General features: G+C 40.0%; 2 protein-coding genes across 2 annotated transcripts in view; one reads left to right on the forward strand and one right to left on the reverse strand.

Annotated features, from left to right (window-relative positions):
* The window catches only part of rb1 (retinoblastoma 1), a 35,358-nt gene extending 17,109 nt beyond the window's left edge, over positions 1 to 18,249 (forward strand). Inside the window, exons 18-27 of the mRNA XM_080748380.1 lie at positions 7,146 to 7,261; positions 7,436 to 7,593; positions 10,530 to 10,675; positions 11,695 to 11,799; positions 12,408 to 12,521; positions 12,624 to 12,775; positions 13,611 to 13,641; positions 13,782 to 13,927; positions 16,020 to 16,066; positions 16,823 to 18,249. Coding sequence (XP_080604506.1) covers positions 7,146 to 7,261; positions 7,436 to 7,593; positions 10,530 to 10,675; positions 11,695 to 11,799; positions 12,408 to 12,521; positions 12,624 to 12,775; positions 13,611 to 13,641; positions 13,782 to 13,927; positions 16,020 to 16,066; positions 16,823 to 16,887 — 1,080 coding nt within the window. The 3' untranslated portion in view covers positions 16,888 to 18,249. The remainder of the gene's footprint in view (positions 1 to 7,145; positions 7,262 to 7,435; positions 7,594 to 10,529; positions 10,676 to 11,694; positions 11,800 to 12,407; positions 12,522 to 12,623; positions 12,776 to 13,610; positions 13,642 to 13,781; positions 13,928 to 16,019; positions 16,067 to 16,822) is intronic.
* On the reverse strand, positions 4,118 to 5,212 carry lpar6b (lysophosphatidic acid receptor 6b; the record flags this gene model as incomplete). Its single annotated transcript, XM_080748622.1, has 1 exon — positions 4,118 to 5,212. The coding sequence occupies one exon, from the start codon at positions 5,210 to 5,212 to the stop codon at positions 4,118 to 4,120; it is 1,095 nt and encodes a 364-aa protein (XP_080604748.1).
* Positions 18,250 to 19,187: the final 938 nt, after the last annotated feature.

Genomic DNA, 19,187 nt, shown 5'->3' on the forward strand with positions numbered 1-19,187 from the left:
TGTCAAACCATTTAATTAGCCAGTTAAAGTAACACTGGTACTGTCTGGCAGTGGTGTAAAGTACCTTTACTTAAGTACTGTACTTAAGTACAATATTGAGGTATTTGTACTTGAGTATTTCCAATTTCCAATACTTTTACTTCTACTCCACTATATCTCGGATCAAATATTGTACTTTTACTCCACTACATTTATTTTAAAGGACCACTTTGTATTTTCACAACAAGGGTTCATATTTTACTGTAATGCTTGTAATTGACTAGTCATTAGAGAAAAGAAAAGATGAGTGTTAAAATGTTTTCATTTACTTCTTTCTATCGTTTTAGTGATTTTAACGGTTTTGATTTGCATGCAAGCCCCCAGGTTGGGGGCATGCATCCAAGTGGCTAAATATGTATTTTTGGATACATTTTTGGATAAGCCCATTCCCAAGATGCACCACAATCTTTCATGCTCAGATGTGACTTATGGGGGCTGGTGTAAATAGATACAAAGAAATTGCCGGCTTATTGTGTCTAAAAATACATATTTAGCCACTTGTATGCATGCCCCAACCCACTGAAATCAAAATGCTAAAATAGCTAAAACAATAGAAACAAGTAAATGGAAACATTTTAACACTCATCTTTTCTTTTCTCTAATTACAATCTAAAATTGAACCCTTGTTGTAAAAAACAAAGTTGTCCTTTAAAACTTTAGTTACTAGTTAGTTTGTTGATTGATTATTATTACAAAACATATTAACAACATCAGCCCTATATACATTTCGTCTATTTTTGAAAATAGCTAGATCTACAAGCTCACAATGCGTTTTGGTACTTTAAGTACATTTTGATGCCAATACTTTTGTACTTTCATTCAAGTACATTTTGAATTCCGTACTTTTATTTAAGTAAAACATTTGAGTACTTTATCCACCACTGCTGTCTGGGGTCATTGCAGTCAGTCAGCAGCGACAGTAAGACGGAAGACAGTGATTGGTCACACTGCCTGGTGGACAGGCACGTGTCGTGCACACATAGACATCAAAGGGGGCTTGAGCAGCTGCCCTTTTATCCGTCTGTAAAAAGTGCCCTCTCCAGACCATGAATGCAGTTTTTACTATGGTGAAGGAAATGCAAATGCCCTCTTTCCATGCCATACCTGAAGGCTGCATTCAAGAGAATTGCATTGTCCAAACTCCTGAACTTGAATGCAGCATCTTACGCCACATCTCCAGTATGCTTAGTTCAGTGTGGTATCACACACCGAAAATAGCCCACTGCGACGCGTTGTGAGCTTGGAGGTCTGCTATTTTCTGATATCTCCACCAAAATGCCCTTTTTGAAATTTCAGACCCTGCCCAGGGGTGGACACTAAGGTCTCAGAGGCACTTGCCGAAAATTAATCATATAAAATGATAGGTAAGATTTTAAATACAGCTCAATTTAACACTTATTTATTTACTTTCTGGGGCTGTGCCATAAAAGAAATGTCATCCTCCTCAATACCTCCAAATCCAAATACCTACATAGCTATGATTGAATATGTCTATGGTTTCACACTTACTATTCTATATTTTTAAGTGTAGCAACAGTGAAAAAAGCACATGGTAAACAGAGCTCTTATTTTACATTCCACAGACCAGAAGACAGAGTGATTTGGCCATGTTCACGTGTTTAGACAGACATCTTGTGTTGTGTTTATAGACAGTTGCCTCCCCTCTCAAATGAGCATTTGCCCGGTCGGGCAACCTGAAAGAAAATTTCACCTGCCCGACAGTTTTATTTACCTGCCGGGGGCAGGTGGGCAAGCCTTAGTGTCAATGCCTACTGCCTCTCATTTACTCTCAACATTCTCTGCATGTTCCTGCTGGTGGAGACTACTGGGGATGCAGTTTCAATATTAACCAGCTATATCTATCATTGAGACAACCTTCTACTCTGCACTGCTATAAAGCAAAATAGCTACAACACATATATCGATTATCTTTGTAGCAATTATTGTATTGAATTGTTTTACCATACGAAAATAGCCAATCTACAAGTTCACAATGCTTTGTGAGCTTGTAGACTGTCTATTTTCGTCATTTTTGAAAATGTATTATTTTAATAAATTCAAATGTTTTTATAATGATTAAATCTGTTAGTTCAATTAACTGTTGCACCCCTAATGCATGTTAAAATCTTACTTGTCTGATGTATCATGCCTTCTCTTAAATATTTGGACTCTCTATAATCGACATACTTTCCCCTAGTGAGGCAGGTGGTTACTTGCCTGGCTTGTTTTCACAATTCTTTCTGCAGATCTGTGATGACGCGAGGTCGTTAGAGACGACCCCCAGGGCTATGTCTCAGCAGGAATGTGGCAACAGTTCGTCTAACATGCAATGTTCTTATGAGATGGGACAAATTTGACTCATCCACTCTAGGGGTGGGCGATATGGTGATAATTATCGTTGAGACGATACAATGTCTCCACGGTATGCCTTTTCAGAGGTATCGTATATCTCGTGATACAATTGAGGGAGCCTTGTAAAACATCCTGTTTAATCGTTAATACAGGGATTCATTGCAGAATTCAATTTAAACCTGCATTTTGGTCTAAATCAGTAGTTCTCAAACTTTAAAATGTCAAGGCCTCCACTTAAAAATGGACCCTTACGGTCCATTTTGTTTCATTTGTATACTGTCAGAGTTACATACTTGTAAAGTTCAAATTAGACCTGCCAAAAAGGAACCCAGAGAGTCTAGTTTTTGTCAAGTAACTTGAAAAAAAAACATAAAAACCAACGTGAAAAAGAATCGTGATAAAATTGTGTATCGTGATACAGCTTGGGAAAATATGGTGATATTGTATTTTTCCATATCGTCCACCCCTAATCCACTCTGACTGTTTCGTAATTCGTTTGAATTCCCGATGGTGTTATAGCTCTCAGATATGTGCAGCAAAAAGCTACAATGATATCTCCGTTATACTAAGTATCTGCAACTAGAGGATTGAAATAATACTTCTGTGAATGGTATATGATAGTCCTTGCTTGCCAGACTTTTAGTATACTCTGAGAGTATGCCTAGGTTTTCCACATAATTGACAGATGCTTTAACACAAAGGATCTTGCAATTGTAAATATTAGCCTATGCTTCTGTGCCTTATAGAGCACGCCTAAATGTTATCTGGAACCTTGCACTTTGAATTCATTGACTAACATTGGATTCATATTATTTGCCTGTCTTGTACTACTGCCTCTAGATCACACATGGGCAACTGGCGGCCCGGGGGCCACATGCGGCCCCCACCTTCACTTAATGCGACCTGCACGTTAATACCGGAATACTGATATATTATTGATTTCAGCTGTTACATTCCAAACATGACCTGCTCTAGATTATTTACTTAATAGCTTCATTATTATGTAAAACATCTTTCCTTTAACATTAACTTCTAATCACTCTTCCAACCACAAAATGGAACAACAAATGGGTACATTTTAGTTTTTATTAATTGATTAATCCATTTTAAATTCACGTTGAAAACATGTTGAAGAAAAAGTTTGGTAAAGTGCTTGGAACCTTTTTGTTCATGACACATTTATTTTACAATTATGTATTGCACAATATACTATTTAAAAGAGAGCTCTAACACTGTTTTAGTATAGCCATGGCAGAAGTCTTTAAAAAGGCTTCTGGGCAGATACTTAGATCTGTGAATTCTCAATATATTGTGTTGCCACTCAGTCTTTTTGTTATCATGCACCAGTCTATAGTTCACACACACATATCTGTTCCTGAAAAGGTGGAAAAGACTCCAGTACTGTTGTAGATTATGCATACAGTATAATTGTAAAGGTCCACACTAAATTGACCATCAGTACGCGTATATTAGTCCATGTTTAGTCGGTGAGTTGCAAGATGGCCAATTCATCTTGATACATTTGTTTAAAAAAATAAATATCTCCACGTCCACTTCCTGTCATACATATTTATGAGTCTCTGATGTCCAGTAGATGGGAGAGTTGCTCCTTAGCACCCATAATGTACTTGCAGTGTCCATAAGTTCTACTGTCATCTGCCACTTTAAGTTGTTTAGTCTCTTTCACCAACAGGCTCATTCTGGCCCATAAACAGGTTCTTTGATATCACACTGTAGACTGACTAGACTCGCTGTTAAAGGCTTTATCTTTTAGAACTCGCAGGTTGCCTTTCACAGGGCTGGTCACTGTGCTTTCTGTAGTCTGCAGTCTGCTGAAGACCGATTTTTGTTTGAGTGTTCGCCTCATGGAGTTCTGTATGGTCTCTGAGGTGAAGTAATAAATGACTGGATCAAAGCAGCAGTTGGTCACCGCTATGCACAGGGCAATGGGGTAGATGGTTCTGACCACTGATTCTACAGTGCAGCTGGTCAATGCTTTGGAACGGACCAAGGAGTAGAAGACCAGGTTGACATTGTAGGGGATGAAGCAGAAGCAGAAGATGAGTAGATGCACAATGATCATCCGTAGGATTTTTGTCTTGTTGAGCTGGCTTCCACGGCTGAGTGTGTCAGGGTTCTTCAGTTTCTGAAGAACCTTAACCGAACAGAATACATTGAGCATCAGTGGGATGAGGAAGCCCACTGTTTCAATAAACACCACCACCTTGGACAGTTTGGATACCCACTGCTTGTTGGAGAAGTTCTCAAAGCAGTAGTTTAGGTCTTCGTCGGCTTGGTTTTTGCGGGAGCTGACTTCTAGGTTGAAGCCTGTGGGTAGGCTGCCTGACAGAACCAGCACCCACACCGCTAAGCAGGCCAGTTTGGCGTTCCTCTTGGTGCGAATGGTCTGGGACCGAAATGGGTGCACGATGGCCAGGAAACGGTCCAAGCTAATGCAGGTGAGGAACATGATGCTGCCATACATGTTTGTATAGAACAACGAGACGGATAGCTTGCAGAGGAAATCCCCAAATGGCCACTCACGATTGATGAAGTAGAATATCCGAAAAGGTAGAGTGAGAACAAAAAGTAAGTCTGAAACCACTAGATTCATCATGAACGTTGTGGTCTCATTACGCAGCTTTAACCTACATGCAAAAATGTAAACAGCAGCCATGTTGAATAGAAGTCCAATTATGAAAACCAGGCTGAAAACTGAACTGTAGAGGGTGTACTTAAATGCATCATTCCTGCTACAATTGCTCACGTTATTGTAGCTCGGTGAAGTGATGTTATAAGTTTGTGGAGTACTGTTATACATGCTTAGAGATGACTGGTGGTTCGATACACAGAATGACAAAGTCCAGTTTAACTCTGCAGTTACTTCAGCTGCAATTATATGATAAAATTTGCCAATTTCAAGTAATGTAATTCACTGTGGGCTGTTGGCTGAAGAAAAAGGACAGGCTAAACATAGTCATGAAAATGCACCCATGAATAATTACACATGAGTTAGTAATTTTTTGAAGTATTTAAGGGAGTAGTCTGCCTCTCCACTTAATACCTGTATTGTATCCAAAGTCCTTAGAAAGATCTGTATTTGAAGGAACCGCTCCTTTATCCAATGTATATCCAGTGGCTCGGTAATGAGGAAATCCCAAATGTTGTCCTCTGGTTCCTATAATCCTTGTTTGAAAGAGGTTTGATGAGAGTTGTCCCCTGTTTTGAGTTGAAATGTGTAGCTTTTGCGTCGAGTGTGGCTTTTTTCTTCTCTGCTTCTTTCCTGTATGTTCCCGTAGCAGCACCTGTGGCGGTCACGTTCAGGCTTACAAACGTGCTAAAAAGGGGTGTCACTCTTCTGTTGCCTGTCCTCTGCCTTATCAGGCTTGTACTAGTAGGCGAAGCCTCTAACACAAAGTGCTCACAGGGCTGCAGAAAGAAGGTGGGTGGAGTATCTACCAGTCAAAGTCCTCCCATTAACATCCAACAGCCGTGTTTATGCAATCTATTGCTGTCTCTTAACAATGGGACTTGGCCAAAGACGGGTGTGACCCGTTTTCTTTTGTTGGTCACGGTATCAGCTCATTATCATTTTGAGCTTGAGCCTAATCCTATTTTCCCTTACCTGTTGTAAATATCAAACAATCTACACATTCTAACAACCACATTGTAATGTAATTTTAATACAGCAATCTGCATGTAATTTTTTGGTGATTTTTATACAGCCAATTTAAACATAACAGTGCTATGTTTGAATTCAGTAATGTTCAATGTTGGATATCTTAAATGCTTGAAGTAGGGAAGGGAATTGAGAACCTGAAATTATTAGAGAATTGGAATTGCTAACTGTAAAAATCTACATTGTATGCCTGTGAGCTCAATTTCTTTCATCAATGTTTTTAGGAATCAATAAAAGAATCCTAAAGAATCGACTGATAAGCAGAATCACTAATGGCATTGGTATCAACAAAATCAATCTTATCATTTCCCATACTTAGCCTCAAGCACCTTGTTGAACTTTTGAAAGCTGTTGCCAATGGCGTCAGCAGGGAGCAGCAGATAATGACAAGATGAGGAATGTTGTAATCATAGCATAGCATGCCTATACCTGCAGACTCACCATTTGACTCAGTGATCAGTAAGCCTACTACAATGCCTCATGACCACGTTTTGTCGGTGGGCATAGTATTCCACTATACCTTATCTTTATTGAAATGTTGCTTGGCTTGTGGCCAGCGTAACCGTGTGCATTGTTTAGTTTGTCACTATGGCTTCTGTTTCTAATTTAGAATGTGAACTCACATATTTTGGTCAATAAAAGTAGCTACTTGAGCATACTTGGAGGGGGTGTTTCATTCTTATACCTGACTGTTTAATCATATGATCTAAGGCAGGGAGTGCTACTCCTTATATCAACAAACGTCCAAAAGGTATTGCTAGTCATGTGTTTACATGTAACCACTGGATATTGGGTTTCATAGAGATTAAGGGCAGATTTGTAAATTATCTGAGCAGTGAATTCCTGGAATGTTGTTAGCCTGCCATGTTTCTTGTTGTTGAATCTTGGTCTTGCAGGCGTGCGTCTTGCAGCATAGAAAACACAAACCCAGATGTGCCCTCTATCGATCTCCTCTGTTGTCTCAAATCATATCTCCCCAATCAGTTTCCATATTGTGTATTAGGTGCACTTAAATACCTTTTATGACAGATGTATGTTAAATGTGACCACAATGTTGGTTATTTCTTCCCTACAGGACTCCCCTCTGTTCGAACTGCTGAGACAAGCACAGGAGGAAGGACCAGCAGAACAGGTTGAGCCCCCTGCCACCTTTAACCAACCTTTGCAGCACAACCACACTGCAGCTGACTTGTGAGTCCACCATTCCACACCATTATACAGGTCACACTTGTACACATGCAACAAAGCCCGTAAGGAACAGAGTGTCTGCAACATTGCACATTTTCATTTTCAAATGGTTGTGGCATGTCTGCTTACTAATAATTCACACTTCGCTCACTGGATTGTTCCCTCTTGCCCGTACAGATACCTTTCCCCCATTCGTCCAAGCCACTATCCCGTTGCTCCTCCCGAGTTTCCGACCGTGCCTGGTTCTCAATCTGCCGCTCAGGTTTCTGCCCAGGCTGCCAGCCAGACCCCCCGGCACCCCAGATCTAACTCACTCAGCCTCTTCTACAAAAAGTGTAAGCCTCGGCTTGGGTCCTCATCACTAGTTTGCTATCGACTTGGTTGACATCATTGTCTTGAACATATGGGTTTGTTAGTTGTTTTCAGTCTGCTCTTCGTCCTGACATCTCTCATTTAACTAACTGATGTTAAACTGATGTTTAATGTAAATGACATAGCCTATGATAGCCATCCAACTTTCATTTTCACAACTGATAGGGAGGAAGACAAGTGAAATCGTATCATTCATTGCCCCGTTCACTTCCTTATGGCCATAATTGTTCATAAAAACTCTTAAGCTATTCTCCGCTGCAGTCTGTGATTGACTCTCTGTGTTTTAATGTTAATTCAAATATTTCAATTTAATTGAAAGCGAGCATATATACATAAGATGTGAAGGAGGTAAAATGTTTATGGCTTTATTCAAAATATGAATCCATGTCACCATTCTCACGGTGTGGCACCTTCTAAGTTAAGTACTACAGGGTTCTGGTTTTTACCCACAGGATGGCTGTTGAAAGGGTGTTGAAATCTCCACTTTCATTTCCCCTCTAGTTAGAAATAGTCAAGTGGTGTTGGTGTGAAATAGGTGTTGAGAGCTGTAATTCTCTATAGTTCTAGTTCTATACTCACAACCAAGCAGTGATTTACCTATTATCAGGGATAACCCTGGTAAAGTCAAGCCCTACAGTAAGAAAACAGACAATCATTTATTTTAGCCCTAAATACTTAGTTGACCGGTCCACCGGGGTTATATTAAGTCTGTGAGTATTTCTCTCTACACCAAATCTTTTCTCAGAAAAAGCATATCTACAAGCTTACAACACGTCTTGTTGTGAAACGTTTTGTGCTTGTAGATCTGCTGTTTTCACAGACTAGGAACGCTAGGATTCAAGTGGTTAAGATGAAAGAGTATTTAAATTAGTCAAAGGAGCAATAGAATGCATGTTCAGAAGTATAAAACCCTAATGGTCTTCAATATTTCATAAAAACAAAAGTTATAACTTCTGCTAATTCTTGTTGTCTGTCTGTAAAACAGCAGGACCACAGGTTTAGAACAATAATAAAACATTTCATAAATCTTTACATTTTGTGCGAATAGTTTAGTATAGACGGGTTTCTTGTTTACAAACATTGAGACTAAATGCACAGCTGACTATCATGTAATCAATTCCGTCCAATCCCCAAACCTGTTGTTTTGGGGAGAGCTGGTTTCATTGGCTAATTTTGGTACCGACCCTGCGCACGGATCTAGTTTTATCAGTGTAACGTGGACCAGAAACCCGTCTATACAGAGTGCTAGTGTATGGGATTCTTTTCATGCTGTTTTACAAATTGGGACTTGGCCTAACCGAGCCATGAGGCCCATATCTCTGGCCTATCTCTGTTTCTGTAACGTGAGGCAGCCTGAGGCTCAATACACCCCCTGGACATGACGCTAGTATGTCGCAGACCATATATTACCCGCCCTATACATTGGGATCAAGGCTATGAAGTGTCCTTGTAGAGGAGGTGACATTGACACTCATCTCCTAAGGGGAGAATTATTTTGGATTCATTCTTTGGTTACTCACACACCAGTGGTGCAGTGGTGATTCAATGTTTGGGGGGTCGCGAACGTCGCTCGACACCTACTATACAGGTCTATTGATATGCAAATAGGCTAGTTTCTTTGTTAAACGGTTGTTGAGGTGTGAACTTCCGGGGGTGCGAGACCCCGGCTCAAAAAAAGATATGGGTCGTCGGGGGCGCGCGACCCAAGACTACTGCAACACTGGGTGTTAATGACGATTTCATTACCAGACCTTAGATAGAATGTATGTTCTTGATTAGATCATAATGATAGCGGTTGGATTCTATGGACTTGATGAGATCGTTTTGGTGATGTTGATTAGTGTTGAGGTTTTCTTGCTCGTTATCTGGTTTACTCACTGTTCCTCATGTCTTAAAATGATGATCTAAAGATGCATGGCAGCATGCATACAAAGTCTGGTGTTGGTCCAGTGGTTTGTGAGATTAGCTCCAGTCAGTCAGTCAGACAGACAGACAGACAGACAGACACATATAAACGCAGACCCGGTCATAGATGGCTAGCCTCTTGCAGAGCCACACTGTAGAAACATGCTTAACCCATTAAAACCGGGAAAGCATCTGTGTCGTTTTAGATTTTTGCAGTTGGCCATTCAAAAATAGCAGATGTACAAGCTCACAGCATGTTACTCTTGAGAATGTGAGAACTACTGATTTTGAAAGCATTTGTAGAATCGGTCTGAGGTCTTCACAGCTCATCCGCACTGCCCGCGACGCAACGTCGCACAAAAATACTGTCAGCATATGGAGCGTCGGCCATTGCGTTGCGACGTAGCTTGAAGCAGTGGCAGGCAGTGCAGTGGTGGACAGTAACGGAGGAAATTTACTTGAGTACTGTATTTAAGTAGGATCTGTAGGCCTACTTTACTTGAGTATTACATTGTTTTGATACTTATTACACTTACCCGAGTAACATTTTGACTAAGCTACTTTTATTTGTAGTGGAGTACATTTTGACCAGGAGTATCTGTACTCTATTACTGGGGTCGAGACGAGTACTTTGTCCATCTGTGTTGAGCTGCCTCCAGGGAGACGCTTCCCTGTGATCAGTAAAAAGTGTTTGCGGGCGGCGTGAAAAAAATAGAGAGACTGCGAATAGAGAGACTGCGAGCGAAAAATAATAGGATGGGTGGACGACATCGTGGCACGACATGTTTATCGCTCGCGGTACGGTCTCATTGAAACAAAGGCATTTTAATTATATTTTATCGTTCGCGTTGCATCGTGATGCTCGTGTCGTGGGCAGTGCGGATGAGCTGTTAAAAGGTGTTTCAACAGTAGTTATCATGGTAGTAGAAGCACTACTGTTGGCCCTGAAGTTATTGTGTCTCATTGTTTCTCTTGTGTTTCCATCTACCTGTAGTGTACCGACTGGCCTACATGAGGCTCAAAATGTTGTGCTCCTACCTGCTGTCCAATCACCCTGAACTGGAGCCCATCATGTGGACGTTGTTCCAACACACGTTGCAGCATGAATATGAGCTCATGAAAGACCGCCACCTTGACCAGGTAACCACAACCACTCCTGACTAGAGTTCTCAAATTCTGCCCGAACCCGACCATACCCGAACCCGACCCGACATTTAGGGTAGGGTAGGGCCTAAAATGTATGATAATTAGTCGTGCCGGGTAGGGCCTCGGGCCCTAGTTAGGGCCGGGCCTTAATTTTCAGGCCCGTTGAGAACTCTACTCCTGACCTTCATGTCGTCGCTGTCGGGCAGAAACGTTTTAGCTCCTCATCTTTTTATTTCTTGAATTAATGTTATGTGTCATCTTTAATTCTATTGTATACATTTCCGAACAAAAGTAGCGCACAACATTTTTCAAACTACATTATTCAGTCTGAAATCCCTTCCTACTGCAGCCGTTTCTGGGATGGGCGTTGCCAAAGTGGCAGTCTTCTGCGATTGGTTCACCGCCTGATCAATCACAACAGTAGCAAAGCAGATGACGTTGTTAAGCGACCCTTATTGGTGTTGTTATGTGGCTGGCTAACCTGTTGCTACTTGCTAATCAAAGAAACTGGCAGAATAGGAGCACTACTGTACTAACTAGTAATCAAACACAGTAAAACATGTCTGCTACTGATGTTTCATAGCGAGATCGATATGATCGCATGTTACCGCGGCAGGCTATGCAGCGTTTGTTTATGTTTGGGAATGTGCGGTACGGTCCGGCGCTGCGTTACTTGGACATGAGATCTTGGTTAACCCCACCCACGCTGGTCAGAAGCCCCGGCGTCATCGAGTCGAAACCCATTGAGAGAGTCACCAGACCCCTGAATCGCCAAAACAAATGTTTTAATGGGAATGGCTAGCGATTCAGGGGCTGAGCCAGGCTAATAAAAAATAATTGTTTTTACTAAATAATAACTACACTGGATCCATTGTAACACAAGTTCTTTTTTCCTTTTCTTGAAAAATAACAGTTTTGCCCAACAGCAAGGATATGCTGTTTAAAAAATATGCTATATTTCTCTTTCTCTCTCTCTTTTACTACCATAACCACTGTTCCTCCTGTTCTTTCAGTTGATGATGTCAGCCATGTACGCCATTTGTAAAGTGAAGAACGTGGACCTGCGTTTCAAGACCATCGTCACGGCCTACAAGAACATGCCCAACACCCATCAGGAGGTGAGGCAATGTGTGAACCATGACTTACCCCACAGGCCGGATGGGATTCTTTGCACTTTGAATCAAATAGATGTGTACAGGGGCGTCACACCAAATTCTGGGTACAAGGATTCACTGCGGGCCCCCCATGAATGTTAACTATTGAAAAATAGCAGATATACAAGCTCACAGCGCGGCACCGAGTGCCGCGCTGCGAGCTTGTATATCTGCTATTTTTGAAAAATCGTGAAAATGTGTGCAAGAAACCTATGTCAAGGACCCCCAAGATGATATTTATTTGGCCACAGACCCCAATCTCAAAATATTTAGTTCCAGGGACCCCCAGAAGCAAAATTTGAGTTAGAAATGTTCGCTTAAAAAATACACATATTCAAAGATTTTCACACATTTTCACAACTTTTCAAAAATAGCAGATCTACAAGCTCGCAGCGCGGCACTCGGTGCCGCGCTGTGAGCTTGTATATCTGCTATTTTTCAATAGATAAAGTTATTAGGGCCCCTCCACCTTGGGCCCCAGTAACTCGGTCCCACTTTCCTACCCCTTGTGACACCCCTGGATGTGTATGTGAAAGTCATTTGACCGTGTCGACATAATGTCTCTGTTTCAGACCTTTAAGCATGTGTTGATCACCGAGGGCCACTACGACTCCATCATCGTCTTCTACAACCAGGTGTTCATGCAAAAGCTGAAAACCAACATCCTGCAGTACGCCTCCACCAGGGTGAGAGAATATGAGAAACCCAGTGATCATGTTAAGAACTCTAAGTCGGAATCAAATGAATGAACAAACATTATAATCCTTGTTTTGTTTTGTTTTTTCTAGCCCCCTACCCTCTCTCCAATCCCACAAATACCACGCAGCCCCTATAATAAGTTCCCCAGTTCCCCTCTACGTGTGCCTGGAAGCAACAATGTGTACATCTCGCCCATGAAAAGCCCACGCATGTCCCCAGGGATCATGACGCCTCGCTCCAGGTCAGTACATCACTTTATGTACTGACAATTGATTCCTCCACACACACATTTGGGTGTGTTGTCACTGCTGTTGTATCCTACTGGCTCACCTGCCAATGAGGTGCCCCCACCGGGAGGACACAGAGCCTTCGTCCTACTCCGCCCGCCCAACACTCCCTGCTCACAGGTGCCTCTCCCAGCCCTGTAGTATGTGTAGTACAAATATCACCCTCCCCTCCCGGCTTCCCTCCCCCAAACAAGGGCCAGTTGTGTTCGTTTAGAGACCCTTGACAAAGCCAGATACTTTACCACTGTGCCACCCGAGCAAGCTTGTACATCACTTTTGAACCCATTGATGCAAATACTGTTAATGTAATCACAGTTAAATAATATCCTCTAAAATTCATCTTAAAGGACAACTTTTTACAACAAGGGTTCATGTTTTAGATTGTAATTGGAGAAAAGAAAAGACGAGTGTTGAATCTTTTTCATTTACTGCTATCGTTTTAGTGATAGCAACAGTGTTAGTGAGTGGAGCTGCCATAATGCGTGTAGTAGACTCATTTTTTACCTCCCTCTTCCCATTCCCAAGATGCATGGGCAGATGTGACTTATGGGGCCTAGTAGTGTTACTGTAAATAGTAATAAAGAAATTACCGGCTTACTTGTCCCGCATGCCCCCGCCCACTGAAAACAAAATCTCTAAAACGAAAGCAGTAAACGATTTTGTTTTAATTCATTTATTAATTACAATCATGAACCCTTGTTGTAAAAAAATAAAGTGTAAAAATTTAAATGTAAGTGTCCTTTGATTCCAGGTAATTTTATTAACCAGAGTTTGTTTTTGTCTTTTCAGAATGCTGGTATCGATCGGTGAATCATTTGGGGTACGTGCCTATTATGTGTATTCTGCAACACCCCTAAACATCTGCATCCTACAGTTCTTTTATTGACCTGCTCTGATAAGACAATCATGGCCTTTTCCATTTTTTTTTTTTTAATTGTCATTTTGTTTCTCCACTCGCAGCTGTCCAATAGGTTCCAGAAGATCAACCAGATGGTGAGCAGCACAGGCGAGCGCTCCTTCAAGAGGGTCCTGGACCTTGGTGCTTCCCCCAAGCCCCTGAAAAGGCTCAAATTTGACGGGGAAGGCCAAGATGAAGCTGATGGCAGGTTGGTATAAAATGGTCTTGTGGCTTAACTCCCTGCATGCTCACTGGTGCTTTGTGATGGCCTCTTCATTGTTGTTTATGGAACAACATTCCCTGGTTCTTTTCCACAGAGTATTGTTATGTGTATTCAAGGATCCACATGAGTGGAAAAAGCAGCACACCAGAATGAGACGGGCTCAGATATTAAGTTCCATTTTATTCTGAATGCTGACGCGTTTCGGCGTGAAGCCTTCTTCAGAGCAAGTTTTAAAAAGTGATACAATTCAATGTGAATCCATTTATATAGGATACAAATAATCATCCCCACCTGTGTAGGGGGGAGGTGCTAGCTCAATTACATGCAATCTGAGTATCACCATATAAAATGGCAGTTCTGAATTATCAGTACCAAGTTATCAGTATCAAGTCACAGAAAATGAAAAACAACAAGCATTGTTTTTTTTTCTCTTTTGTACATTGTGTCATGATTAGAATTTAAAATACGTGAAGGAATAGACATCTCAGGGGAACCTTGTTATGTGTACAGAGCAGTACAGTGACTGTCAGTGATAAATAGGTCATCGTTGAGTTTTTGTGATAATAATAATACACTTTATTTATACAACACTTATTAAAGCAGTTACAAAGTGCCTTTCGTGAAACAAAAAATAAAATAAAATAAAATAGAAAGTCATAAAATACAATAACGTAAAAAAAAAAGAACACTATTACAGACAATGATTTAGCAGGCATGTGCTCCTCAGCCTTGTCATGTCAGAGCGGAGGCAAACCTTGTATCTCCAAGTTTCAAATATGTATGTTTTTTTTTCGTAAAGTAAAGCCCTGCTTCATCATAGAAGACTTTCGCACAAAACCAGTGAAAATAGCAGCGCCTCGCATTGCGAGGCGTTGTGTGCTTGTAGATCAGCTATTTTCACTATTTCAAATCATATTTAAAGTGATAAACAACAAAACGAACGGTTTTAGACATACAAGGTTTCCACCCCGACAACTACATTATATTACTTGGGGGTCTCCAGAGTTCCTGGTCATTTGCGTTCCTTCCTACAGTATCAGTGATACCAGGTGTATCCTTAGTCTTCTGCCTGGAGATCCCGCCTCCAGGTGTTTCTTGGTCAACCTCTTTTTTTCCCTTCTTCTTGCTCAAGACATGTTAAAACACCATTGCAGTTTTGCAAGTTTGTTAATGTGGCTCTCAAAGTTTAGGCCGGGATCAAATAAGACACCCAATGTTTTGACAACAGACCCGGCAGAAGTAATGACTACATTTGAGAATTCAAGTGATCTGGCCCAGAATTTCAGATGTACTCAATTTAATTGAATATCTCATATCCAGTCTTCAGTATCTCCTAGATAATGAACAGGACACATTTGGATGGTTATTGGGCTTCACTTGAAGATAAAATGGTATATTGTCTGCAATGCATAACAATCTAACAGTCTATGTATAATATTGCCAAGTGAAAGCAACTAAAGAAATGTAACCTTGGGGCACTCCACAAGTTAGAGGGGCGGAAGTGGTCAATAAGTTACATAAACTAAATCTGCAGTTTTGTTTTAGTCAAAGGTAGTTTGACTAATGCAAGTGCAGTCTTGGTACTGTGGTGATTTTTAAATCCTGAATGAAAATGTTCAAATATGTCAGTATTATTGTATTTCACGGCTTCCATAAGTTGTAATGAGGATTTCCAAAATGTTTTTGGCCTGTAATCGTTACAAATAGATGGGTCTTTTGAGAAGAAGAGGTGGATCACAATCTTAAAATAATCAGGGACAGATCAAGAAGTTTGGGAAATTGAAAGCAAATAGTGAGCAACTCATTTAATCTGAGAAATATGTAAGTTATATTATCAAAAAGGAAGGTTTAAGTTAAGTTAGACTTAATATATCTACTGTATAACAATATAAATAAGAGTTGACTCGTTAAGTTTTACACTTAAAAAGGCAACAAAAAAAATCATGTCTGATGTGACTCTGTGACCACATTATTGTACATTGTACAATTCTCATTCCCAAGAGGTTAGTGAAGTAAAATAATGTTTTTATATTATCATATGTACTGTATTGCTGACATCCTTGTTTCTTTTTGACAGCAAAACCAATGGAGATTCTACAATGATACAGAAGCTTGCAGAGATTAGTAAGTGAAAACTGTCTTGGAGACAAAGACCTTTAGTTTGAGGGTGGTACACTGGCGCCCTCTGCTGGGAACCGCTGTACCCACTGCAGTGTTATGAGCTGCTGTTACTCAACTTTATTTATAGAGCACATTTACAATGACAAGGCCAACCATGTGCTATACTAGGTCAGAATAAAAAACAGACTAAAGAAAAGCCAAAAAAAAAAAAGTCCCTCACAAAATGAGGTTGTGATATAAAAACATTTGAGAACCCCCGTCATAGGGCAAAACAGGACAGGGGCCAACATCATGAGTATACTATGAAGTATGCATTATATTGGGTGCAACTTCATCCTCTTTAGAGGTAGGTACAAGCTAGCCTGGTAAAAACCAGACCGCACAAAGTGTGAAAGAGCCTGGCCCGCCAGGCTAGGTACAAGCATGATTCTTTAAGTTGATGTTTGAGGGTCAACATAAATGAAACTTCAGAATTGACTCCAATGTGAACCATTGGTGTAAAATGACATTCTACATTAGTGTACTGATACCACTGCTGTGTGTCACACGTTCAAACCCATCAATTCCACTGTTGTTAAATATATATATATATATATATATATATATATATATATATATATATATATATATACCGGTATATATATATATATAATGTAATATTTCTGTCACTAGCACCATCATGGTCTGTCCTTTGGATGTACGTCTGTGGACATCGGTATGTCTAATTTAACGATGATAATGTGATATATTTTCAATTAGGTTCCACTCGAAGTCGCATGCAGGAGCAGAAAATGAAAGAGGATGCTGAATCAAGGAAGGAGTGACCTGACGTTTACCACAACATAAACCCTGGTTTCTTTGTCTTCCCCTGAAGTTAAGTGGAAAAAAGGAAGAAGGAAAAAAAAGATTGGTGTAGATTTTACTTCAAACCTAATGTGTTTCTGTGAGCAATTTTCTTTTGCAGAGCAATATGTGTATATAGAGAACCTTTTGTTTACGCATAATCATACAGTACACAACAGTGTTTTAATTGAGCAAGTTTTATTTTCATTGGATTTGCGGTGTCGAGTTCCCATGGCTGACCATGTTTTAGACTCGAAGATTAATTTAGAGGAACTTTAATTTGTGAATATTGTGTGAGAAATTATTTTGTCTTTGTCATGCTTTTATTTCAGGAATGTTCACTTGCTCTGTTAGATCTTTTATCATAGTCATCCCTCTTGTGTTGCTGGAACTGCTGACTTCCCTGGTTTTTGACTGGCATAATAACTAAACTCATATGTTCCAGTCATGATATGTGAAATAATGATTACGTTCCTCAAAGTACATCACCTGCCAGGCTCTGTGGGTAATGATGTACAATTCAAATCAATTAATCATTAGTGTGATATTTAACTTTGGAAGAATGTTTTCATTTCACATTGCCTGTTGTTCAAGAACAGTCGATCTACACCACTGACTGTCACTGCTAATGTTTAGGTTTTCCGTAGCCATAACAATAAGGTAACACTAATCAAAATAAGTGTCTATGATGCTCTAGTGATCTACACTTATATGATTGTGGTTGACTGCTCTTGAACTCTGACAGGCACAAAGTCAAAAGTCCTCTTGTAATTTCTTGAATGCATTCTCATTCAGTTAACACATTCAGTTACATTTCTATTAGTTATTCACTTTGGTATAATGTTTGTTTTAGTATTTATAACGGACACAAGAAGTCTCCCGGTAACCAGTTAAGTTTCTAACTTATTGGCTAAATTTACTTAGGTTTTTGTCTAAAATGTGGGTTGGCTGTTGACATTTGTTTCCACCTGGATTCTTATTTTGTCCATTTGAAATGATTTGTAACACGAATTTGAAAAAGTGATAGTGAAAAAAGGGTGTTTCACCAAAGTGTAATATTCCTTTAAATGTGCTTAATATGTCAGAGTTTTAAAAGAAATAAAACATGATCATTTTTTATTGAAGTAGCTGTTTGAAGAATGTAATAAATAATTCATTCATAGGCAATTAATTTGATTTCTCTTTGTCATAGTTATCTGGTACTTGATTGCAGAGGGAGGATGCTACATGTCTTTCCTTCTTTTTTTTCCTTTTGCTAATCACTACAACAGACGCAGTGCTTTTCTTTTGCTATTGTCGCCTACATGTAGACCAGGATTAATTAGTTGAGTTGAAAATCATCTGTTGGAAGTTGTGAATCATACAGCATTCACTATAACTTCAATCATATTTTACATGTGTTGTTGCCCATCTTTATATTTGTAAATAAATGTGAAACCCAATGCTCTGTATGTTTCTTATGAGACGTCTTGTTGCTATGCTGCTGTTGTAGTTGGTCTTTGATTGTGAATGCTGTCCCTACAGAGGCTATAGGGCACTCTTTGCCAAACAGTGGGCTTTGCCATTTGTGTCTCGCAGACATATTGGTCCCTTTGTTTTTTGTTTACTACATTTAAAAAAATATATATATTCAAAATATTTTCTTAAAACATTACCCAAAAATATATTTTTTCATGAATTAAAAACAAATTCAAAGATTCTTCAGTAATTTCATGACGAAATAAAGGAAAAATCTAAGAAATACCATAAATTAGAGTACAAATGTTTAAGAAGTAGTGAAAATAGCCGATCTACAAGCTTACAACGTGGCGGGAAGCGTTGTGAGCTTGTACTGTAGATCTGCCGTTTTCACTAGTTTGGGTCACAGGCTAAAAGGTTTGTTATAGGGAATGTGCTGGCCCGAACAAACCTGAAACATTTGAAATAGTGCCTGCTCCTTGTTTATTTCACCATTGTGAACTTATTTCCCAACTCCACTGGGGAACCAACGCGGCAGCTGCTGCTGAGATGGTAACAGCTACCTTAATTGTATCGTCAAGTGTTTCCTCTGGGAAGGGCATAGTTGAATCCTGTTTGAGTTCAGGGGCCAGGCCAAGCGTGAAGCACACGGTTACATTTTAATTGGCCCTGGCCCCTGGGGTTGAAGATGTGTTATTTGGTTTGTGTGGATGATTCCATAGTCTGAACAGTCAGCGACTAGCGCATGAACACGTTCCATAGTGTTTAGTTGGTGACAACCCGCTGATAGTTTAATCTACTCAGCTGAGTGATGCTGTTTTAA

The sequence above is a fragment of the Nannobrachium achirus genome, assembly GCF_963921795.1.
Source record: "Nannobrachium achirus genome assembly, chromosome: 19".
Lineage (NCBI taxonomy): Eukaryota > Metazoa > Chordata > Actinopteri > Myctophiformes > Myctophidae > Nannobrachium > Nannobrachium achirus.